This window comes from Oncorhynchus masou, chromosome 18 (genome assembly GCF_036934945.1).
Source record: "Oncorhynchus masou masou isolate Uvic2021 chromosome 18, UVic_Omas_1.1, whole genome shotgun sequence".
NCBI lineage: Eukaryota > Metazoa > Chordata > Actinopteri > Salmoniformes > Salmonidae > Oncorhynchus > Oncorhynchus masou.
Window position 1 is genome coordinate 59,825,405 of NC_088229.1, and position 26,783 is coordinate 59,852,187.

At 45.3% G+C, this 26,783-nt stretch overlaps 1 protein-coding gene across 4 annotated transcripts in view; it reads right to left on the reverse strand.

Moving 5' to 3' along the window:
* LOC135505004 (rho GTPase-activating protein 44-like) overlaps nucleotides 1–26,783 on the reverse strand; it is an 82,112-nt gene that overhangs the window by 20,611 nt on the left and 34,718 nt on the right. For all 4 annotated transcript variants that reach the window (XR_010450200.1, XM_064924004.1, XM_064924002.1 and 1 more), the window contains exon 2: nucleotides 1,895–1,934. Coding sequence is in view for 3 of the 4 variants with exons in the window: in XM_064924004.1 (XP_064780076.1) it covers nucleotides 1,895–1,934 (40 nt within the window). In the remaining variant the exon portion in view is untranslated. The remainder of the gene's footprint in view (nucleotides 1–1,894; nucleotides 1,935–26,783) is intronic.

The following is a 26,783-nucleotide window of genomic DNA, read 5'->3' on the forward strand; positions in this document are numbered from 1 at the left end:
ACCTCAAATACACTACACATTTGAAATGTAAAATCCTGCAACAGGGTAATCAAATTAAGATCCTACATCTGAAGCCTGTAGTCTGGCTCACTCAGTAAATCCGAGGGGAGGTTCAGCCTTTGTCTCTAATTAAAGAGGTACCATTTTAGAGCTGATTAACTTTGCCTTCGGTAATTCGACACCCATTTCACACAAAACATACTCTGTTTTAGGGTTAGAGTTTCACATTCAGAAAAGAGGTATGTACAGTGCATCCGGAAAGTATCCAGACCCCTTCCCTTTTTCCACATTTTGTTACATTACAGCCTTATTCTAAAATTGATTAAATTAATTTGTTTCCTCATCAATCTACACACAATACCCCATAATAACAAAGTGAAAACAGGTTTTTAAATATTTAAGAAAAAAAGTATTTACATAAGTATTGAGACCATTTGCTATGAGACTCGAAATTGAGCTCAGGTGCATCCTGTTTCCATTGATCACCCTTGATATGTTTCTACAACTTGATTGGGGTCCACCTGTGGTAAATTAAATTGATTGGACATGATTTGGAAAGCCACACACCTGTCTATATAAGGTCCCACAGCTGACAGTGCATGTCAGAGGAAAAAAAAATCCTAGAGCTCCGAGACAGGATTGTGTCGAGGCACAGATCTGGGGAAGGGTACCAAAACATTTCTGCAGCCTTGAAGGTCCCCAAATAACACAGTGGCCTCCATCATTCTTAAATGGAAGAAGTTTGGAACCACCAAGACTTCCAGAGTTGGCCGCCTGGCCAAACTGAGCAATCGGGGTAGAAGGGCCTTGGTCAGGGAGGTGACCAAGAACACGATGGTCACACTGACAGAGCTCCAGTATTCCTCTGTGGCGATGGGAGAACATTCCGGAAGGACAACCATTTCTGCAGCACTCCACCAATCAGGCCTTTATGGTAGAGCAGCCAGACAGAAGAGGCACATGACAGCCCGCTTGGAGTTTTCCAAAAGGCTCCTAAAGGACTCTCAGACCATAAGAAACAAGATTATCTGGTCTGATGAAACCAAGATTGAACTCTTTGGCCTGAATGCCAAGCGTCACGTCTGGCACCATCTCTACGGTGAAGCATGGTGGTGGCAGCATCATGCTGTGGGGATGTTTTTCAGCGACAGGAACTGGGAGACTGGTCAGGATCGAGGGAAAGATAAACGGAGTAGAGTACAGAGAGATCCTTGATGAAAACCTGCTCCAGAGAGCTCAGGGCCTCAGACTGGGGGCAAAGGTTCACCTTCCAACAGGACAACAACCCTAAGCACACAGCCAAGACAACGCAAGAGTGGTTTCGGGACAAGTTTCTGAATGTCCTTGAGTAGCCCAGCCAGAGCCCGGACTTGAACCCGATTGAACATCTCTGGAGAGACCTGAAAATAGCTGTGCAGTGACGCTCCCCATCCAATCTGACAGAGCTTGAGAGGATCTGCAGAGAATAATGGGAGAAATTCCCCAAATACAGGTGTGCCAAGCTTATAGCGTCATGCCCAAGAAGACTCGAGGCTGTAATCGCTGCCAAAGGTGCTTCAACATAGTCCTGAGTAAAGGGTCTGAATAGTTATGTAATATTTCAGTTTTTTAATACATTTGCAAAACTTTCTAAAAACCTGTTTTTGCTTTGTCATTGTGGGGTATTGTATGTCGATTGATGAATAAAAAAATTGATTTAACCGATTTTAGAATAAGGCTGAAACCTAACAAAATGTGAGAAAGGTCAAGGGGTCTGAAGACTTTCCCGAAAGCACTGTTTATATACTTGCAGTTCACAGACACATAACAAACAGGCATATTCTGTAGGCCTATATTAGGCCTTTATAAGCACACACACACACACACACACACAAAACCTCCCTTTGACTCTTACCTGTAGCAGGTCTTCGCTTAATACTTCAGTTTTTTCAGCTCTGCAATGAAGAAGAAGAGGAAAGGCGATTAGGGTGGAGTGGGGAATAAGGGGATACATTCTCTAACGAGTTACCGTGGGAATGGGAAATGTATGCACATACCGCTGAATCAACGTTATTACATCACAGAGTGCAGTTCCATGCGGATGACTCATTTCCCCGATGATGCCTTGAGCTAACCATGTAACAGGAATGTTTACTTTACTGTTCTCAGAGTGCTGAGAGAGAGAAAACATAACGTTCTTCTGAGTAACAACTACTTGGCTGCCTTATAGACCAAACAAGGCCCAGCTCTTTTGGGACGCTTATGGTGTGTAGCGAATCACCCACTCCCTCATCGCTCAACGTCACAGAATATTGTTGTCATTTGGTCAGTTACTTTTGGATAATGGAGAATGATTATGCTTTAGATCATCACTAAGGTGAACAAACTCACTCATGAGAACTCACTCATGGTCATAACAGCATTTTCCAGAAAATATGCTGCATCACCTTCATCTTTGAGTCACTTAAGTAGGAACACATGGGTTTCTCATGGGTTTCTTTCCATTATGCTTTGAAAGTGTTTACTGTGGGTCATAAATCATTGCTACTTCTCTGTGTTCTGTTTCTCCATCTTCCCTTCTAATAAGCATTGCAGGAGGTCATGGAGAACTGCTGAGTCATTTGGCTGTCTCTATTGTGGGATCTTTCTGCCTGGTCTCATCTATGCTTGTCGGTGTCATGGCAAAAAGATGCGGATTTGCTAGGGGACCCATGTGTGTCCTGTTGGAACATGGGGGTTGGGGTGGGTTTGATCTGGTAGGGGACCCGTGGGTGTCCTGAAGGAGCATGGGGGTTGGGGAGGGTTTGATCTGGTAGGGGACCCGTGTGTGTTTTGCCCTCTACTTGTTCTGTCTGTATTATCTGTATAATAAAAAAAGCCAAATTAAACAACTTTTGAGAAGAAAAAAAATGACATGTTTGTACACACATGGTGTACACACTCACTCACTCACTCACTCAAACATCACTCGCTCTGAGCCTTCTAGTAGTTGTTCCCCTTGCTCTGCATGGGTAACGCTGCTTCGATGGTGGCTGTTGTCGTTGTGTTCCTGGTTCGAGCCCAGGGAGAAGCGAGGAGAGTTACGGAAGCTATACTGTTACACTGGCAATACTAAAGTGCCTATAAGAACATCCTATAGTCAAAGGTTAATGAAATACAAATGGTATAGAGGGAAATAGTCCTATAAGTCCTATAATAACTACAACCTAAAACTTCTTACCTGGGAATATTGAAGACGCATGTTAAAAGGAACCACCAGCTTTCATATGTTCTCATGTTCTGAGCAAGGAACTGAAACGTTAGCTTTCTTACATAGCACATATTGCACTTTTACTTTCTTCTCCAACACTTTGTTTTTGCATTATTTAAACCAAATTGAACATGTTTCATTATTTACTTGAGGCTAAATTGATTTTATTGATGTATTATATTAAGTTAAAATAAATGTTCATTCAGTATTGTTGTAATTGTCATTATTACAAAAATTGGCCGATTAATCGGTATCGGCTTTTTCGGTCCTCCGATAATCGGTATCGGCTTTGAAAAATCATAATCGGTCGACCTCTAATGGATACCACACGTTTGACATTTAATTTATGCCATTCCAGCCATTACAACAAACCTGTCCTCCTATAGCTCCTACCACCAGCCCCCTCTGCGGACAGACAGGTTGTAGGACAGGTCAGCTCATTGCTAGGAAATGAGAGCCAGTTGATTCCATCTAGTTTGGATCTTTACCACTGCTTACCCCTGTCTACAACAGTGTAGCAGCAGAGTCCTCTGGAACATGAAAGTAAACACTAGCAACATGGCAGTAGTGTTGGTCTTACAGATATACAATATCTTACAGATATACAATAGTATTGGTCTTACAGATATCATTCAGGTAAAGACTAAACAATACCAAATTACAGTTCAGTCTAGTTCACTAACCCAGACCACTTCCAATAAGCACTCCACCCTCACTCAAACAAACAGACCTATCCCTTATTTATTATATTCTTACTGAGCATTGCTTTTCATTCTCTTCTACATGTCCCCAGAGTGGGGGACGAAACATGAGCACACTGACTGGTTTCGGGCAATGATAGAAATGAGAGATTGACTATCTAGAGGAAGTAAAAGTCGTAACAAGGTTCCGTAGGTGAACCTGGGGAAGGATCATTAACGGGTTGCCAGCCGCCGGCATGGGGCTGAGCTCCGGAAACCAAACTCTGCTGTGGGTTGGGTAGAGGGGGCTCACGCCTCCCGCATCTCCCTTCTCTCAGCGAGGGTGTCATCGGTCCTAGCCCGGTTCCCCGCATGTCCTTTTTGCCTGGGTTGCGCCTGACTGGCTCCACCCCTTTCCCCGTTAACCACGGCCACATGACGCACCTATGGGCGGGTGAGTCGGCCGCTACCGAAGGGGACTGGGGGTGTCCGGTGAACCGGGACTTGAAATTGAATTGAATTGAGAGAGCGTCAGCGACAAGGGAAAGGGACAAGAATGAGACCTGACTGTCAGGTCCTTTCACTATCTCACACCTATTCCCTCACTTCCACCCCCTCTCACACCTCCTCTATCTCGCTCTCTCTATCCGTGTCCTGACAGGAATAGAACCGAATAGGAGAGAACAGGCAGGGAGAAAGGGCCCTGTATGTCTGCGGACGGAGCAGTTGTAGCTCATAATGAGGGTAATGCAGACAAGCCAAGCATAGATCTAGAGCTGATGGATGGGACAACTGCTCAGACTCCTAGTCAGTATCCAGTTCTTTTTGCTCATCTAAGGCAGCGGTTCTATATCTCAGGCTCCTTCTATTCTCGGCTCGCGAGGCCCAGTGTATTGATCTGATGAATAACAGGAGTGGCTGGAGTGGAGACTTATTTTTTCCATCTTCAGCAGCCTCTCTGTGCTGAGAGTAGCAGTGTGTGGTTCCCTATGTATTCTGCTGTAGCTACTGCAGTACACACTTCAGCACTTAGCAAATTTAGCTGTGCATTAGCGGGGGAAGGTGTGTAGGGGTGGGGTGAGTTTGTAAATGCGTGTGCATGTGAATGTGAGTGTGTGTGTGTGTGTGTGTGTGTGTGTGTGTGTGTGTGTGTGTGTGTGTGTGTGTGTGTGTGTGTGTGTGTGTGTGTGTGTGTGTGTGTGTGTGTGTGTGTGTGTGTGAAGAGTACATTACAGTACAGTGTTAACAGTATTACAGTATTCTCCATTTGTAAACAATCATATCAATAATTTGTGTACTTCTTCCTGGATGTAAACCTGAGGGCATAACAGTTACCAAATGTATACGGCTGTGGCGGGCCCCTCTATTCTTGGATCCTGAGCCATTAGCAGGACTGGAGAGAACTGTGAATGAGATTTACTCCAGCATTTGAATTCTCCCATGAGGCAATGACTCACTCATACAAACACAGGCGTGGTTCAATGAGCGGATTACGAATCAGTGAATTCTTGCGAATGGGCACATTGGAACACTCTCTCTCTCATGTGCGCACACACACACACACACACACACACACACACACGCACGCACGCACGCACACACACACACACACACACACACACACACACACACACACACACACACACAGTAATTTCCCAGGCCGGGTCTGAGGCTGGTCTGACCGTCTGCCTGGCTCGAGTGTATGATCGATCACAGCTACGAAGAGAGTACACCTGCTACAGCCTCCAGAGACTGAGACCAGACACACAGACACACACACATATCTCATCCCCTCTTTTTAGAGGCTGCATGATGAATGAAGGGCTAGACTAGAGAAATGCCATGAAGCAGAAGATGTCACACTCTCTCACAAATTTGAAATGACAACAGAGCGAGTATGGCCTATTTTATATTTTACATGCCATGCGCATATGAAGAAATGTTGGTTGTTTGAACTGTTATGCCATCAATAACCACCAGGAGGCATGGTTCCATGACATGTCGCACCAGTCCCGACAGTAGGCATATGACTTGGAGTTCATGACCCCCTCCTCATCCAATGAACCAGTAGGCTACATGACATAAAGAATGCGTATCAATGGAATGAAGATAACATATTTATCATTGCAAACGCCTATGAAGTTCTTTCAACCCATATTACCACACCCTTCACAGAGGCTGTACAGTTGCAGCCAAATATATTGGCACCCTTGTACTTTTCTTAAATAGTTCCCTATTTCTTCTGAAATAAGTTGAAAAACACAAAAAACATTTGGGTCACCACACCTTGCAATTGGATTTTCAACATTAGAGAACAAATGTCATTATTGTGAATTTAAGTTTAAGTTTAAAAATTATTATTTAGAAAATAAAGAAAAATGGCATGGACAAAATTATTGGCACCTCAGAGCAAGTACTTGGTGGCACAGCCTTTGGCCAAGATAAATGCCGTCAATGAGTTTGCTGCTCCTTTCTACTAGCAATTTGCCCCACTAATTCTTCAATGTTTAAGAGATTCAACTGCTGTTTTCAGCTCTCGCCATAAGTTATGGATGGGATTCAGATCTGGACTCTTTGCTAACCACTCCAGAACAGTCCAGCATTTCTTCTTGAATCATTCCAGGCTTCTTTTGGTGTGTGTTTGGGTTGTTGTCTTGCTGGAAGTCCCACAACTTCCAACAGAGACCGGGTTGAACATTACACTCCAAAACACCTCCATAATCTTCGGATTTCATGATGTCTCGCACACATTCAAGGCCCCCAGTACCAGAGACAGCCTAGCAACCCCACAGCATTATCGAACATCCCCATGTTTGATTGCATTTGTTCTTTGGTAAACATAGGATGACTCCACTGCTGAAGGAGACACAACAAAGCCTGATTGAACTTCTAAAAATAAAAATAAACAAGCCTAAATCCCGGGGCAAATTTTCTGTTGACCAATGAAACAAAATGAGTGCTCTTTGGCAAAACAGATCATCGCTGTGTTTCTGATGACCAAATGAAGAGTTTAATGAAACGAACACCCTCCCTACAATCAAAGATGGGAGAGATTTGATCATGCTGTGAGGTTGATTTGCTGTCTCTGGTACTGAATGTGTGCAAGACATCATGAAGTCAGCAGATATTGTTTTGAAGTCCAATGTTCAAACCAGTGTCCAAAAACAGGCTCTCCATTGAAGGTTGTTGGTGTTCCAGCAGGACAACAATCCCAAACACACATCAAAAAAAGCCCTCAAGAATGTTTCAAGAAGAGATGCTGAACTATTCTGGAGTGGCCAGATCTGAATTACATCCAAAACCAAAGGCGAGATCTGAAAACAGCAGTTGGTGGAGGGTACCCCTACAACATTGATTAATTTAGAACAGTTAGCTGCTTAAAGGTGGGCCACATTGCCAGTAGAAAGTTGCAGCAAGCTCATTGTTACAAGAAGAGTTTGTCTGCAGTTATCTTGGCTGTTCAACCAAGTACTAGCTCAGGGGTGGCAATACTTTTGTCCATGCCAGTTGTCTTTATTTTCTAAGTACAATTGTAAACCTAAGTTCACAAAAATGAAATTGGTTCTCTAATGCTGACAATCCAATTACAAGGTGTGGTGACCAGAAATCACTACTTTCAGTATACAAGCAAACGACTGCATATGAGAAATAGGAGTTGAGTTATCCCGACACACATGAACCCTCTCTCAGGCTATGCAACATCCGCTGTGTGATGTGAGGTTAAGCTTTTGTTACAGTGAATGCCTGATGAGGCTCTCTGCCAGTCAGAAGCCATTTCCCATCTAATATTTCCAACAGACAGATCATGCAACACACACACACACAAAAAGATTCACAGAGGAAAATAAAAGAAGGCTAACATTTCCTTCTGTAGGCCAAACACTACTTGAAATGTGTTAAGAAAATAGACATAACTCTAGCTAACCGACAGTACATGCACACACTCACACAGCACAGAGGGAAAGAGAGGCTGAGAAATGCAACACCGCCTCCTCAGAGCTGCAGATCCCACATGGCAGCTGCTGTGTTATCATCTGAGCTCTAGCTCTCTCTGTAGACATGTTTTTAATTCCCCAGCACATATTTAGCCAGCCAACACACACACACACACACACACACACACACACACACACACACACACACACACACACACACACACACACACACACACACACACACACACACACACACACACACACACACACACACACACACACACACACACACACACACACCTCCTTAATGAGTGTTACAGTCCCAACACTTCTGCTACAGATACAACCAGAGACAGAGGTTGGGTAGATTACATATGGAAGTAGCCAGTAACTCAGGATAATAGAACTATTTCATTTGTCAGGACAGTATTCTTTAGAGTTCATCAACAAGAAAAAGAGAGTCAGCCTAGTCTTGGCCATATAGGCTTATGTACTGGTCCTTTTTCTCTGCATGCTGCACAGTTACAGTGCTGCCTCGGGGCGTCAGTCAGCTAGATCTGCATACTGCACAGTTACAGTGCTAGATCTGCTGCATACTGCACAGTTACAGTGCTGCCTCAGGGCGTCAGTCAGCTAGATCTGCATACTGCACAGTTACAGTGCTGCCTCGGGGCGTCAGTCAGCTAGATCTGCATACTGCACATTTACAGTGCTGCCTCGGGTTACAGTGCTGCTTCGGCGTCAGTCAGCTAGATCTGCGTCAGTCAGCTAGATCTGCATACTGCACAGTTACAGTGCTGCCTCGGGGCGTCAGTCAGCTAGATCTGCATACTGCACAGTTACAGTGCTGCCTCGGGGCGTCAGTCAGCTAGATCTGCATACTGCACAGTTACAGTGCTGCCTCGGGCTAGATCTGCATACTGCACAGTCAGTCAGCTAGATCTGCATACTGCACAGTTACAGTGCTGCCTCGGGTCAGCTAGATCTGTCAGTCAGCTAGATCTGCATACTGCACAGTTACAGTGCTGCCTCGGGGCGTCAGTCAGCTAGATCTGCATACTGCACAGTTACAGTGCTGCCTCGGGGCGTCAGTCAGCTAGATCTGCATACTGCACAGTTACAGTGCTGCTTCGGGGCATCAGTCAGCTAGATCTGCATACTGCACAGTTACAGTGCTGCCTCGGGGCGTCAGTCAGCTAGATCTGCATACAGTCAGTGCTGCCTCGCTAGATCTGCATACTGCACAGTTACAGTGCTGCCTCGGGGCGTCAGTCAGCTAGATCTGCATACTGCACAGTTACAGTGCTGCCTCGGGGCGTCAGTCAGCTAGATCTGCATACTGTACGTTACAGCAGTCAGGGACTAGCAGCAAACACTGAACACTGCAGCAATTTCTGACATCACTGCTGGAATTCCCTATGGAAGAGAGATACTGCAGACAGAGAGCTAGATCTGCATACTGCACAGTTACAGTGCTGCCTCGGGGCGTCAGTCAGCTAGATCTGCATACTGACAGTTACAGGCACCCTAACCAACTCCTGGCATGGGTCCCTGTCCCTCCTCCATTCCTCGTCTAGGCTGTGGACCAGCCAATTTAAACGGCCCTTAACACCCCCCCCCCCCCCACACACACACACACACACACACTTTATTTGAATCCACCGACCAAATTGACATTAAAAACGGATCCAAACATTTCAAAAGTCCCTGTATGCATGGCACTAAAGGGCACATAAAGCAACTCCTTCTCCAAACAGTTAGGCTGCCCATGACAGCTGAAACAGAGCAGTACCTACACAACTGCTTTGCCCTAGTTTTTGTCAGGCCCGCAATCTGGAGGCCAGGCACTGCAAGCCTGTGTATGCGGCCGAGACTGCTAAATATCAGCACTACCAGCCTGCACCTCCACCCAAGGCTGTCCAATCCTGCCACGAGGGGCTGGTATTTAAGAAGCTTGTCGGCAAAGGCCTGCTCCATGTAGCCGTCAAATGAGCAGCCCACTTCTAAAATGAGCACCTCCCCTGGCCTGCCCCCAAAACAACAACATCAGGGCGTATTTGGCACATAGGAAAACACATGATCATCAACATCAAACCAGCTTCCTCTTACACAAGAATGTTTATGGATGTGTGCTGTTGGTGAGATGACCTGTCTCACATCGCTGGCTAGCACTTTGACAAGGCAGTTATGTCTAGCAATGTACACATTCTTGTATGAACAGCAACCATTCACAACATGGGCAACAGACTCCATTACATTTGACCCATGCAGAATACAAAATGGGTCGTGGTTTGCAGACTACCAGAGTGCTAGGTTATATTTTGTTGGTGGAACCTCGCCAATGGCAGAATTCTGGTACATGGAATGGGAGACAGAATGGTCAGTACAGTCCAGAGCAATGAGTTTCCCCTGCAGCCTCAGTATTCAGCTCCATCCATCTGATACCAAGGAGTGTTGTCCTCGATGTAGGATGAGATGTTCCAACATGGATGACAGAAGCCTCCACAACAACACAGGGGTCTGCCACTACTGCAGCAGAGGCAGTCACTGGCTCAGTTTGCATATCAGTCCGTGTCCATTTGAGCTCCACTTCAGTGCAGTTGCACAGGCCGTTTTTGGTCCGGCCAGTCTGACCAGACTCCAAAGCCCGCAGCACGCCCCAATTTCCCATTGGCCTTCCTGGCCCAGGAAGTTGTCCTCAATGTCCGTGGCCAGTGGGGCCTTCCTCCTCCGTAGGTCCAGAATGAGGGAGCCTCTGGTTAACCCCTTAACTGTCACATCGTCACTGTTGAGCATGTTCAACAGGTGAGTCAGTCTGGTAGCAGTGTAAATCCACACAACATTCGGGACGCCCAAAACCCCTCTCTCTGGCTCAGGATGTGTTGAAGCATAGCCACTTTCTCACCACCTGCACAGTTTTGTTATTCATCTCCCCCAGAACCTTCTGTGGGAGAGGCACACTTGCAAGCAGATGTTGAATCTTTGCTAGCGCCACCTCTCTCACAGCCTCTAGCTTCATGACCATAGGCAGAGGGGACATGTCAATAATTTCAAGCCTGGTTGAATACTCATGGACAAGCTCCTCAACTTGTTCCCCCCCAGTCACCAGCAACATTAAACTTATGTTACATTAGCAACAAACACACACACACACACACACACACACATGCACGCACACACAATGTCTACTCACCAAAGGATTCATTAATCTTCCTTGTACTTCAACTCAATCAGTCCCTCCATCCAGACATACACGTCTCACTGTCTGAAACCTGAGTGTCAACATGGACACAATCAAGGACCAAGGACTGTCCTATCATTGGCTACTGTGGCTAAAGACTAATGATCCTGATGATGCTGTAAGTTAGCCGTTTGTGCAGTGCATCCCTATGGGAGGATGCTAAAAGCTAAATAGCATCTCTTAGTTAACTAACTAAAGCTTGCTAGCGTGATGTCGGGATCCCATCAAAATCACTAGTTAAAGCATCGCTTTCCTGAGCATTATTAGGGACCTGTCAGCTATGAATGGGTACTAAATCCCTTATTAACGCTGTTAAGTGCCGGCAGCGCTACGGCAGTATGGTATGTGGGGGGGAGATCAAGCCTGGTTGTCTGTATTGCTATAAACTCTACAAGCAGATAAGCACTATGGTGGGATTTATGGTACCATGTGTGTGTGTAGGATATGGTAGGTACCGTAGGTATGGGATGGGAGGTAGGGCTCAAGTTCCCATAATTCCATTTGCCTATGTGGTCCCTGTTTAGGCAGGCGCTCCTCTAACCCAATGACTAATGGAGCAGGGTTAGGAGAGTGACAGAATCCACTGAGAAACTGAGATTTAACCAGACACTCTTTCACATTAATAACCTGGTTGGTCGAAAGGTGAACAGTTGAAGAAGAAAAAACTCAGGCTGCCACATCACAATATCAAATTTAGAGACCGTTTCCAACAATTTACTGGACAAATGTATGCAGTGATCCTCAAACAAAAAAAATCTAAATAGTAGGATATTATTGGCACTCTCCAAAAACAACCTTTTTTCCTCCGGATTCATGGAGGCATTGCATGGTCTGACGTCACAAGCCACGTGTTTCACGACATCGTGGCACGACTTAACCAATAGCAGCCATGTTTGAGAAGAGTCACGTTGGAACAAATAAAAAGGCTCTTCATCACACCATTCAATTACACACTGGGTTTCCCCCCACACCTGCGTGATACAGGCACACAGTACACCAATCAATAAAGCAGTAATCATGTCATGCGTGCTCCCTGTGGCTTGAACAAACAGCAGGAAATGACTACGGTGTGTTATTAGAGACAGAGAGTCGTGCATTTGTTCATGCCTCACACTGGTAAATGTAACTGTAAATGTTACCATGCTGTAGATTTCTAGCCTGGGTACCAGTCTGTTTAGCTAACATGGAATGTTAGCTAAACTGGTACCCAAGCTAGTAGATTTCTGTTTCCCCTTGTAACTCTGTTCCTTACATTAAAGTACAGTCTATTGGGGAGGGCCATTGGTTCAAGGACACAAGAGTGCACCAAGAGAATTCTTCCAAGTGAATTTAGATTACACAGCTGTCACGCCTTGGTCTTAGTATTTTTGTGTTTTAGTTTATTTGTTGGTCAGGCCAGGGTGTGACATGGGTTTATGTTGTATTTCGTATTGGGGTTTTTGTTGGTATTGGGATTTGCGGCTGAGTAGGGGTGTTGCATAGGTTTGGCTGCCTGAGGCGGTTCTCAATCAGAGTCAGGTGATTCTCGTTGTCTCTGATTGGGAACCGTATTTAGGTAGCCTGGGTTTCACTTTGTATTTCGTGGGTGATTGTTCCTGTTTCTGTGTTAGTGTTCACCAGACAGGCTGTATAGGTTTTTCATGTTCCGTTTGTTGTTTTTGTATTTATAAGTTATTTCATGTATCGTCATTTGTTTCATTAAAGACATGAGTAACCAACACGCTGCATTTTGGTCCGACTCTCTTTCGACAAATGAAGAACGTTGTTACAACAGCATACTTCACTCTGCAGCATCGGAGGTGGGATGTGGGCAGGGTTGCAAGGTCTAGATAAAATGTCCAGGCCAATGACCACTCAAAATCCGCCCAACAAGGCCTTAAAACTAGCCACATTTTTTGGGGGTGTAGCAAGACAGGAATTGCCAAATGTATCCAATGGGTGTCTCTGTATAAGCTAGCTAGTGCTACTCAATTGTGAAAACTTTTACAGATGCACAATTGAGAGCATCCTGTCGGGCTGTATCACCGCTTGGTACGGCAACTGCACCACACGCAACCGCATCACCGGGGGCAAACTACCTGCCCGCCAAACTACCCCGATGTCCCTAAAAGATCCAAAGACACCTAGAGCACCCCGATCAACCAGTCACAGGAAGGCTAAAATTACATTACATTACATTTAAGTCATTTAGCATCAAAGACAACATCCACTTTACTAGTGCATCTAAATCATTAAGAGCCACTGCTTGTTTTCACCCGGAAGGTGGTGCTATCAACCAGAAGGCGAGGTCAGTACAGGTGCATCAAAGCTGAGACAGAGAGACTGAAAAACCACTTCAATCTCAAGTCCAACAGACTGTTAAATAGCCATCACTAGCACATAGGCTGCTGCTTATATACGTAGACTTGAAATCACAGGCCACTTTAATAAATGGAACACAAGTCACTTTAATAATGTTTACATATCTTGCATTACTCATCTCATATGTATATACTGTATTCTGTACTATTCTACTGTATCTTCATTTATGTCGCTCTAACATTGTTTGTCCATATATTTATATATTCTTAATTACATTCCTTTACTTAGATTTGTGTGTATTGGGTATATGTTGTGAAATTGTTATATATTACTTGTCGGAGCTAGAAACACAAGCATTTCGCAACATCCGCAATAACATCTGCTAAACACGTGTATGTGACCAATACAATTTGATTTGATTTGATTGTTATCACATCACTTTTCATGCCATGGCGGCCACAGTGCAATTTAGAAGTAGCCCAAAAACCCACAACCCGCGACCAATACATTTTCACACGCAATATAGTTTTCAAAGTAGCCCAATTTTGCGGGACAAAAGCAGACATGGCAACCCTGGATGTGGGGAATGGGTTGCCATGGTAACAACCGTTCCACAGCAGGGTCGGGGAAAGTGGCAATGTCGTCTGATGATGCATGCAGCTTTGGAGTAAACAGGAGTGATTTCACTTATGGGGAAACACGGTGGTGAGAGAGCTAGATGGAGGCCAAGCTTTCATTTGTCACCAACTACTGAGCTGAGATCTGTCACACACATATACACATGGAAACAGAACAAACACCTCTTCAGTGCTTTCAAGGTCATGTGGTGCAATGTGTGTGTGTAAAGAGGGAGAAATACAAAAATCTTCATTGAGTCTTCAAACCCGTACAGGGTGTTTTCGTATGCTAAAATCGGGATATATGTATGTAAACTCAGCAAAAGAAGAAACGTCCCCTTTTCAGGACCCTGTCTTTCAAAGATAGTTTGAAAAATCCAAATAACTTCACAGATCTTCATTGTAAAGGGTTTTAACACTGTTTCCCATGCTTGTTCAATGAACCATAAACAATGAATGAACATGCACCTGTGGCACGGTAGGCAATTAAGGTCACAGTTATGAAAACTTAGGACACTAAGAGGCCTTTCTACTGACTGAAAAACACCAAAGGAAAGATGCCCAGGGTCCCAGCTCATCTGCATGAGCGTGCCTTAGGCATGCTGCAAGGAGGTATGAGGACTGCAGATGTGGCCAGGGCAATAAATTACAATGTCTGTACTGTGAGACGCCTAAGACAGTGCTACAGGGAGACAGGACGGACAGCTGATCGTCCTCGCAGTGGCAGACCACGTGTAACAACACCTGCACAGGATTGGTACATCCAAACATCATGCGGGACAAGTATAGGATGGCAACAACAACTGGCCGAGTTGCACCAGGAACGCACAATCCCTCCATCAGTGCTGTCCGCAATAGGCTGAGAGAGGCTGGACTAAGGGCTTGTAGGCCTGTTGTAAGGCAGGTCCTCACCAGACATTACCGGCAACAATGTTGCCTATGGGCACAAACCCACTGTTGCTGGACCAGACAGGACTGGCAAAAAGTGCTCTTCACTGACAAGTCGCGGTTTTGTCTCACCAGGGATGATGGTCGGATTCGCTTTTATCGAAGGAATGAGAGTGACACCGAGGCCTGTACTCTGGAGCGGGATCGATTTGGAGGTGGAGGATTTGTCATGGTCTGGGGTGGTGTGTCACAGCATCATTGGACTGAGCTTGTTGTCATTGCAGGCAAACTCAACGCTGTACGTTACCGGGAAGACAACCTCCTCCCTCATGTGGTACCCTTCCTTCAGGCTCATCTTGACATGACCCTCCAGCATGACAATGCCACCAGCCATACTGCTCGTTCTGTGCGTGATTTCCTGCAAGACAGGAATGTCAGTGTTCTGCCATGGCCAGTGAAGAGCCCGGATCTCAATCCCATTGAGCACGTCTGGGACCTGTTGGATCGGAGGGTGAGAGCTCGGGTCATTCCCCCCAGAAATGTCCGGGAACTTGCAGGTGCCTTGGTGGAAGAGTAGGGCAACATCTCACAGCAACAACTGGCAAATCTGGTGCCATGAGGTGATGCACTGCAGTACTTAATGCAGCTGGTGGCCACACCAGATACTGACTGTTACTTTTGATTTTTGACCCCCCCCCCCCTTGTTCAGGGACAAATTATTCAATTTCTGTTAGTTACATGTGTGAAAGATGGCTGAAGGACTGGACCAAGGTGCAGCATGGTAAGCGTACATTTTCTTTATTTAAAATTGAAGCTGAGAAAACAAAGAACAAAACCCCGGACTGAAGACCCTCGTAGAGGGCGCCTCTGGACTGAGGGACTGCGCCTCTGGACTGAGGGACTGCGCCTCTGGACTGAGGGACTGCGCCTCTGGACTGAGGGACTGCGCCTCTGGACTGAGGGACTGCGCCTCTGGACTGAGGGACTGCGCCTCTGGCAGCTCCGGACAGGAGGGCGGCTCTGGCAGCTCCGGACAGACGGGCGGCTCTGGCAGCTCCGGACAGGAGGGTGGCTCTGGCAGCTCCGGACAGGAGGGAGCACCTGGAGGGAGGAGACGGAGAGACAGCCTGGTGCGTGGGGCTGCCACCGGAGGCCTGGTGCGTAGTGGAAGCACTAGATACACAGGGCCGTGGAGGCGCACTGGCGGTCTCGAGCGCAGAGCTGGCCCCACTCATTCTGGCTGGATGCCAGCTTCCCCCCGGCAAATGCGGGATGCTGGCACCGAGATTACCGGCCTGTGAATGCTCCGCCTCGGTACCGTGCCCATCACCCTATAGCACGGGGCCTGACCAGGGAAGTTGGCTCAGGTCTGCTTCCTGACTACCACACTCCCCGTTTACCCCCCTCTAAAGAATTTTTGGGGCTGCCTCTCGGGCTTCCTTGCCAGCCGTGTTCCCACATACCGCTGGTTCCTCTCTCCGGCTGCCTCTGCTCTCCTAGCTGGCTCCACCTGTTCCCATGGAAGGCAAACCCTTCCCACCAGGATCTCCTCCATGTGTAGACTCCCTTGCCATCCAAAACGTCCGCCCATGTCCAGGAGTCCACCTTACCATGCTGCTTGGTCCGTTGGTGGTGGGAAGTTCTGTCACGGCTGGCTGAAGGACTGGACCAAGGTGCAGCATGGTAAGCGTACATTTTCTTTATTTAAAAATGACGCTGACAAAACAAACAAAACCAAACCGTGAAGCTTTGGGCTAAGTCAAAATTAACATCCCACAAAACAGGTGGGGGAAAAGGGTACCTAAGTATGGTCCTCAATCAGAGACAACGATAGACAGCTGTCCCTGATTGAGAACCATACCAGGCCAAGACATAGAAATACAAAACATAGAAAAAAGGACATAGAATGCCCACCCCAGTCACAGCCTGGCCCAACCAAAATAGAGAATAAAAAGCCTCTCTATGGCCAGGGCGTGACAACATGTCTGTGGAACTTGTTCAATTTATGTCTCAGTTGATGAATCTTGTTATGTTCATACAAATACTTACACATGTTAAGTTTTCTGCAAATAAACACAGTTGACAGTGAGGGGACGTTTGTTTTGCTGAATGCATGTATGTATGTATGTATGTATGTATGTATGTATGTATGTATGTATGTATGTGTGTGTGTGTGTGTGTGTGTGTCCGCATGTTTGTGAAGACTTACATGCAGTGTGTTAGTGCAAATCTCAGAGCATGTCCTTGTGTCCTTGGTATTCTTCATATGATTGGATAAATAAACATATACATAAACTGAGAGACTCTGAAAATCTTTGGTGCCCCAAACCTGCTCCATAAGCATTGTAAACCAGAACCCCATTCTGATCAGTGGTTCATACCAACAGTAAAATCACACTAATATACTGTATCCTCCCCATGCTGGACAACACATGGTCCGGTGTGGGAATGACATCACAGCCAAATGCACATGCTGCCTAGTAAACAGATAACTCAGTCTGAGGGACTCAGGGCTAGAGACACCAGACGTGTTCCAAAACCTTGAGAAACACAAGCGGCACTCATAGCCAAGCCAAAAGTAAAACCTCTCGTGTTAACGGAAAGATGAGTAACATCTGAAAAGGCTTTCTCCACTCTCCAAGGGGTTGCCATTTTACAAAAAGCACGAAAATCCATGTTTCTACTTAAAACAATGAAAGTGGTTTACCTACAGTAAGACTCGATTATGGTCCAAACATTCGCAACACCAGACCCATGAGGAGACATGGGCAACAAAGGGTTTAGGAAGTAGATGAGCTACGCTGCTCCAAGACGAGTGTCGCTGAAACATTGATGCTTCACGCTCTTGTAGCATCAATATTTCAACAGGGATAAAACATAGCAGAGTCCCCCAGGAGCGTACCGGTGGGTATGTTTGGTACAGGGCAGAGTGTAACGTGTGTGTGTGTGTGTGTGTGTGTGTGTGTGTGTGTGTGTGTGTGTGTGTGTGTGTGTGTGTGTGCGTGTGTGTGTGTGTGTGTGTGTGTGTGTGTGTGTGTGTGTGTGTGTGTGTGTGTGTGTGTGTGTGAGAGAGAGAGAGAGAGAGAGCGAGCGAGATCATCACAGCAGACTGTCTGTAACACACACACACACACACACACACACACACACACACTGCACCCATGCAACATAGGCTTGCTGCCTTCTGTCTGTCCCTGTACTTACCACTTCTGCACTGCTTTACACGACCCTGCTGAACCCAGACACGGCTGACTCCTACTTACACAAGAGTTGCCTCAGGCCATCCTCAGACATCTGATATGGTGGGCCTTTATGTCACTGTCTTCACACAGCGTCTAAACAACACTGATTGTCTTGTACTTGACACCACTGGCATTGGATTAGCGAGGAAGGCAGCTACCATTGAGACTGAGAAAGTATTTTTAGGGGGATACCTAGTCAGTTGTACAACTGAACGCCTTCAACTGAAATGTGTCTTCCGCATCTCTGAATCAGAGAGGTGCGGGGGGGCTGCCATAATTGACATCCACGGCTTCGACGCCCGGAGGACTTTGGGTTAACTGCCTTTCTCAGGGGCAGAACGACAAATTTGTACTTTGTCAGCTCGGGGTTTCGATCCAGGAACCTTTCGGTTGCTCTAATCACTAGGCTAGTATTACCAGTACAACAGTTTAATTTGTGAGGATAGGATTTGGAGTCAAATTAGCCAATTATACTGCTACAAAATAGTATTTTAAAGAATCTTTTGAAGAAAATAGAGAATTACTACCATAAAAATCCTGTAACCACGCAACAGATTGGGCTATTAACTACAGTATGTCAATATGTTTACTAATCTGGGAATCCTTTCCCAGAGTAGTAAACATCTGGTCCTCGGACTGTTTTGCATCCTACAACACCAATGGTTTATCGGCCAGTTTGGACAGATTCTTTACTACTCAATTCTCACTCCCCAATCAGGCCTGAGCCAGAGCCAAAGGTGCTGTTCTGGAGAGTCACATATTTGGCAAACAGACCTATGCTCTTTACTCTCTGTTTCTCTCTCACTCTCCTCCCCTCTATCCTACAACACGTCACTCTGTATTTCTCTCCTGATCCATTTATCTCACGTTCCCTCTCTTTTCTCTCCTTTCCTTAGCCTTTTCTTTCTCTCTCACCCCTATTTATGTCTCTCCCTCTTTCTCTCTCTCTCTATACTCCCGTTTCTTCAACTTTACCCCTGGTGTAGTGTTGTGTAGTGTAGTGTTGTGTTGACGGAGAGAGCTCTGGCACCCGGTGTGGGGACAGTTATTTGGACTGGTCGTAGCTCAGACACTGCCAAGTTCTCATTCTGAACAATTAGAGACTGAGGAAAGTGAATGACTAATAGCTGTCCCGGGAACAGAGAGGAGAAACGTGAGAGGAGATGAGCACCCTAAAAACCCTTCCCAAGATCCAAGAGTTTCCTGCGGTGTAGACCAAAGAATACGGAAACAAACACATCTTCAAATCTCCATTCTGTACAGTGTTCATAGTTCTGAAAGTGGATAGGTTAGAGCAAACAATAAGGCTTGAAATTAAGGAAGATTTCTCAACTTGTGCTGTGTCTAGGGGAGGGAACTTGTGCTGTGTCTAGGGGAGGGTTCTTATTTGATGTTCTCCTGAGAATGATAGCGAGGGACCGAGAAATCTGTTGCAGGCCGCTGGAGGAGTGGGACACCGGTCACAGTACACTGACTATGTCTCAGAGGCCTGGTGTGGCCTTATCTAGTGCCAGTGGGGAGGGAGTGGCAGTCGTCAATGTTGGACTGGTGTCTGAAGTCATGTCATCATTGCGTCATCAGCTGTATTCTCTCACAAAGTGGCATCTTACTGACGTCACTCACAGAGTTCCTTTACATTGCGTCGGTATCGTCCGAATATTTATACCTGTATATTTCTTAATTCCATTATTTCACTTTTACTTTTAGATTTGTGTGTTGTTGTGTATTGTTAGATATTACTGCACTATTGGAGCTAAGAACACAAGTATTTCGCTACACCTGCAATGACATCCGCTCAATATGTGGATGTGACCAATATAATTTGATTGGGTTTGATTTGTCGTCTGATTTGTATGACATACTACTGACAGATTAGCAGTGACGCATTTGCAAGGCGCTCTGGTCCAGCAAGCTTCTGTAATCTGCCAGGCTGTTGGCTGTAACTCACCCACCTGCAGCTCAGGTCAGACAGGTTGGTACTATAGCTGCAGGGGTAGTTCCCACACTACCAGGCTCTGTGGTTAGGGAGGAGTTAGTACATTGAGCTAGGATCCATAGGCTATAGACCAGCACTGAACTAAGACTCCCAAGAAAACCTAACCTAGCCTAACTCCCCATACATGTCAAATGTAAGTGATTTGCTTATTTTTGCATTTTATAAAAGTAAATTGTATTTTCAAAATGGTATATACTGTATTTGTTATCCCACTAAGGAAAAAGAGCGCATCTGAGAACTGTCACTCAGGACAAGTCCCTCCTCTTTATCCCTCCTTTTTAATAACCTCTTAAAGCCCATCTAACCACTTCCAGACGTTATGTCCCAATACAATCCCAGCAATAAGAGTTATTAGTGATGTGTTTTACCAGAATAAAGTAGCGTAAGTTACCGTCGGATACAACTCTCATCTGTGCTATAGGTCGGCTACATGCTGATCGGGGCTTACATTACATTTAGTTAGTTCGTCAGCAATAATTTTGGTAGTTTTGCTTGAAACAATCACTATACAGTTGAAGTTGGAAATTTACATATACTTAGGTTGGAGTCATTAAAACTCGTTTTTCAACCACTCCACAAATTTCTTGTTAACAAACTATAGTTTTGGCAAGTCGGTTAGGACATCGCCCCCCATCTAGCTTCAGAGTTTGTCTGTTAGGTGATCTAAACTGGGATATGCTTAACACCCCGGCAGTCCTACAATCTAAGCAAGATGCCCTCAATCTCACACAAATCATCAAGGAACCCACCAGGTACAACCCTAAATCTGTAAACAAGGGCACCCTCATAGACGTTATCCTGACCAACTGGCCCTCCAAATACACCTCAGCTGTCTTCAATCAGGATCTCAGTGATCACTGCCTCATTGCCTGTATCCGCTACGGGCCTGCAGTCAAACGACCACCCCTCATCACTGTCAAAACGCTCCCTAAAACACTTCTGCGAGCAGGCCTTTCTAATCGACCTGGCCCGGGTATCCTGGAAGGATATTGACCTCATCCCGTCAGTTGAGGATGCCTGGTCATTCTTTAAAAGTAACTTCCTCACCATCTTAGATAAGCATGCTCCGTTCAAAAAATACAGAACAAAGAACAGATATAGCCCTTGGTTCACTCCAGACCTGACTGCCCTCGACCAGCACAAAAACATCCTGTGGCGGACTGCAATAGCATCAAATAGTCCCCGTGATATGCAACTGTTCAGTGAAGTCAGGAACCAATACACGCAGTCAGTCAGGAAAGCAGAAGCCCCCCCCCACAGCTACTCACCCAAGCCTCCCCAGCTTCCCCTTTACCCAAATCCAGATAGCAGATGTTCTGAAAGAGCTGCAAAACTTGGACCCGTACAAATCAGCTGGTCTTGACAATCTGGACCCTCTATTTCTGAAACTATCCGCCGCCATTTTCGCAACCCCTATTACCAGTCTGTTCAACCTCTCTTTCATATCGTCTGAGATCCCCAAGGATTGGAAAGCTGCTGCAGTCATCCCCCTCTTCAAAGGGGGAGACACCCTGGACCCAAACTGTTACAGACCTATATCCATCCTGTCCTGCCTATCTAAAGTCTTCGAAAGCCTAGTCAACAAACAGATCACTGACCATCTCGAATCCCACCGTACCTTCTCCGCTGTGCAATCTGGTTTCCGAGCGGTCACGGGTGCACCTCAGCCACGCTCAAGGTATTAAACGATATCATAACAGCTATCGATAAAAGACAGTACTGTGCAGCCGTCTTCATCGACCTGGCCAAGGCTTTCGACTCTGTCAATCACCATATTCTTATTGGCAGACTCGGTAGCCTCGGTTTTTCTAATGACTGCCTTGCCTGGTTCACCAACTACTTTGCAGACAGAGTTCAGTGTGTCAAATCGGAGGGCATGTTGTCCGGTCCTCTGGCAGTCTCTATGGGGGTGCCACAGGGTTCAATTCTCGGGCCGACTATTTTCTCTGTATATAACAATGATGTTGCTCTTGCTGCGGGTGATTCCCTGATCCACCTCAACGCAGATGACACCATTCTGTATACTTCTGGTCCTTCCTTGGACACTGTGCTACCTAACCTCCAAACAAGCTTCAATGCCATACAACACTCCTTCCGTGGCCTCCAACTGCTCTTAAACGCTAGTAAAACCAAATGCATGCTTTTCAACCGTTCAACTGCCTGCACCCGCACGCCCGACTAGCATCACCACCCTGGATGGTTCCGACCTAGAATACTCTCCTTCCAGACTCATATCCAACATCTCCAATCTAAAATCAAATCTAGAGTCGGCTTTCTATTCCGCAACAAAGCCTCCTTCACTCACGCCGCCAAACTTACCCTAGTAAAACTGACTATCCTACCGATCCTCGACTTCGGCGATGTCATCTACAAAATTGCTTCCAATACTCTACTCAGCAAACTGGATGCAGTTTATCACAGTGCCATCCATTTTGTTACTAAAGCACCTTATACCACCCACCACTGCGACCTGTATGCTCTAAACAGCTGGTCCTCGCTACATATTCAGCGCCAGACCCACTGGCTCCAGGTCATCTACAAGTCCATGCTAGGTAAAGCTCCACCTTATCTCAGTTTACTGGTCACGATGGCAACACCCACCCGTAGCATGCGCTCCAGCAGGTGTATCTCACTGATCATCCCTAAAGCCAACACCTCATTTGTCCGCCTTTCCTTCCAGTTCTCTGCTGCCTGTGACTGGAACGAATTGCAAAAATCGCTGAAGTTGGAGACTTTTATCTCCCTCACCAACTTTAAACATCTGCTATCTGAGCAGCTAACCGATCGCTGCAGCTGTACATAGTCCATCGGTAAATAGCCCACCCATTTTACCTACCTCATCCCCATACTGTTTTTATTTATTTACTTTTCTGCTCTTTTGCACACCAGTATCTCTACCTGCACATGACCATCTGATCATTTATCACTCCAGTGTTAAATTGTAATTATTCGCCTACCTCCTCATGCCTTTTGCACACAGTGTATATAGACTCTTTTTTTCTACTGTGTTATTGACTTGTTTATTGTTTACTCCATGTGTAACTGTGTTGTTGTCTGTTCAAACTGCTATGCTTTATCATGGCCAGGTCGCAGTTGTAAATGAGAACTTGTTCTCAACTAGCCTACCTGGTTACATAAAGGTGAAATAAATAAATAAAAAACATCTACTTTGTGCATGACACGAGTCATTTTTCCAACAATTGTTTACAGACAGTATATTTCACTTGTAATTCACTGTATCACAATTCCAGAGGGTCAGAAGTTCACAAGTTGACTGTGCCTATAAACAGCTTGGAAAATTCCAGAAAATTATGGCATGGCTTTAGAAGCTTCTGATAGGCGAATTGACATCATTTGAGTCAATTGGAGGTGTACCTGTGGATGTATTTCAAGGCCTACCTTCAAAATCAGTGACATCATGCTTGACATCATGGTAAAATCAAAGAAAATCAGCCAAGTCCTAAGAAAAACAATTGTAGATCTCCACAAGTCTGGTTCATCCTTGGGAGCAATTTCCAAATGTGTGAAGGTACCATGTTCATCTGTACAAACAACAGTACGCAAGTATAAACACCATGGGATCACACAGCCGTCATACCGCTCAGGAAGGAGATGTGTTCTGTCTCCTAGAGATGAACGTACTTTGGTGCGAAAAGTGCAAATCAATCCCAGAACAACAGCAAAGGACCTTGTGAAGATGCTGGAGGAAACAGGAACAAAAGCATCTATATCCACAGTAACACGAGTCCTATATCGACATAATCTGAAAGGCCTCTCAGCAAGGAAGAAGCCACTGCTTCAAAACCACCATAAAAAAGCTAGACTACGGTTTGCAACTGCACATGGGGACAAAGATCGAACTTTTTGGAGAAATGTCCTCTGGTCTGATGAAACAAAAATAGAACTCTTTGGCCATAATGACCATTGTTATGTTTGGAGGAAAAAGGTGGAGGCTTGCAAAGCGAAGAACACCATCCTAACCGTGAAGCACGGCAGCATCATGTTGTGGGTTGCTTTGCTGCAGGAGGGATTGGTGCACTTCACAAAATAGAGGGCTCATGAGGAAGGAAAATTATGTAGATATATTGAAGCAACATCTCAAGACAACAAATTCAGGGTATTGGGGTGGCAATCATAAAACCCTGACCTCATTCCTATAGATTTGTGGGCAGAACTGAAAAAGCATGTGCGAGTAAGGAGGCCTACAAACCTGACTCAGTTACACCAGCTCTGTCAGGAGGAATAGGCCAAAATTCACCCAAATTATTGTGGGAAGCTTGTGGAAGGCCTGCCCAAAACGTTTAACCCAAGTTAAACAATTTAAAGGCAATGCTACCAAATACTAATTGAGTGCATGTAAACTTCTGACCCACTGGAAATAAATCATTCTCTCCACTATTATTCTGACATTTCATATTCTTAAAATAAAGTGGTGATCCTAACTGACCTAAAACAGGGAATTTTTACTGGGATTAAATGTCAGGAATTGTGAAAAACTGAGTTTAAATGTATATGGCTAAGGTGTATGTAAACTTCTGATTTCAACTGTATATGGTAATTTTTAAACATACATGGTTAAGTTAATAGTTTTATAATGAGGTCAGCAATCACTTTTACTACCTGCACTGCATGGTCCAAGTAGGAGAAGAAGAGAAGCTCATTCAATTATGAGACAAAGTTGTGCTATTTAGATATTCATAGTTTTAAGAGATAAATATTGATACATTACTAGCTCAAACACTTAATATGCTAAAATGACAAGTTAATTAGTGGGTGTTGGTGATTTCAGATCAAAAGTATGTGGGTGCCTACATACACCATAGACATATACAATTTCACACAAACACGCACACACACCACACACACACACGCACGCAAACACACACACACACACACACACACACACACACACACACACACACACACACACACACACACACAACACACACACCACACAAACACACACAGAAGTCAGCTCTGACAGGCCCAGTTAATGCTTCCAATCAGCAGATTTGAATTGAGAATGGAAAATGAATGTGCTTATGTAACAAATGCTAGTGCATCGAATTGTATCGCATTGAACCGAATCGCATCGATCCGTTCCTCTAATCGAACCGAGTCGCACCGAATCGTTTCAAACTAAAAAGTATTGTTCCTGCATCATATCGGAGCCCATGCATCTAGATACGTATCGAATCGTATTGAAAGGGAAAGATATACATCCCTAAGAGTTATGATTGTCACCGTGGTAACAGAAGGACACAGTTTCCAGTTCTGAAACACACATACATGCACAAGTCTCCTCCAGTGGTCTATAAATCATTGAGTCACACCACAGGAAGAAGGACGCTGGAGGCTGTAGAGTCTGTTCTGATCCCCAGACTGTTACTCAAACACACAACACTTACAGCTCCCATTCCTGGAGAAATACTCTTCCTGCTAGTGAATGACAATCAAATATGTGAACATTATACTGCTTAAAATATTATTATCTAATCAATAGAAATTGTGAAACAGGTAGGTAGAGTGAGCTTGGCCGAGGTTGGAAATTAAACCGACAAGGTTCTGGATGGGAGACCTGCACACTATCAACGGATCCAAGAAAGCTAGCTCCATTAGCAGAGTCGATATCCATGGCTATAAACACAGGGTTGCTAAGTAAAGCCTAGGTAAATGAAGACTATACAGGGAGGTGGATGAGAAGGAAGCTGTAACCAACCACTCTAAACAGAGGATTACTCCCTCCATCAATATCCCTCCTCCACAGAAGGGCTTTGTTTCCATCCACAGATGGAAGGATACAACCCCACTGTAATCCATATAGCCTTTTAAAAAAGCTGTCTGATTTTCCCACACACACACACATGCGCGCGCGCGCAAACAAACTCAAACACACAAGGACACATTCAAGCATGCACACATAAACACAAAGAATGCACAGAATTGCACACAAACACATACGCAAAGACACACACACGCACATATACAAGCCCTCATTATAATGTACTGTGATTAGCACGGTGTAAACACAAGTGAGCTCTGGCAAAGGAAGCTACAGTAGGCCTACCAGACATAAATATGCTGGACACACACACACACAATGTGCATTAACAGATAGCTAGGAGGGCTGCACACATTATGTTCCAAATGTGGGATCAAATGGATAATGGTGTACAGCTGGCTATCCTGGGAGTTTATATATTCTTACTCAGCAAGTTTGTGTGTATGTGTGTGTGTGTGAGGGGGGGGGGGGAATTCCGAATTTTATTTTCTCTCTCACTAATTGGTCTTTTTTTCAGATCAGCTCTGAAAAAGATCTGATGTGAAAAGATTCCCAAAAGTCCCCACAGGGATAGTAAACCAAGGAAAACAAGTCCCCACAGGGATAGTAAATCAAGGAAAACAAGTCCCCACAGGGATAGTAAACCAAGGAAAAAAAGTCCCCACAGGGATAGTAACAAGGAAAACAAGTCCCCACAGGGATAGTAAAACAAGGAAAACAAGTCCCCACAGGGATAGTAAACCAAGGAAAACAAGTCCCCACAGGGATAGTAAACCAAGGAAAACAAGTCCCCACAGGGATAGTAAAACAAGGAAAACAAGTCCCCACAGGGATAGTAAAACAAGGAAAACAAGTCCCCACAGGGATAGTAA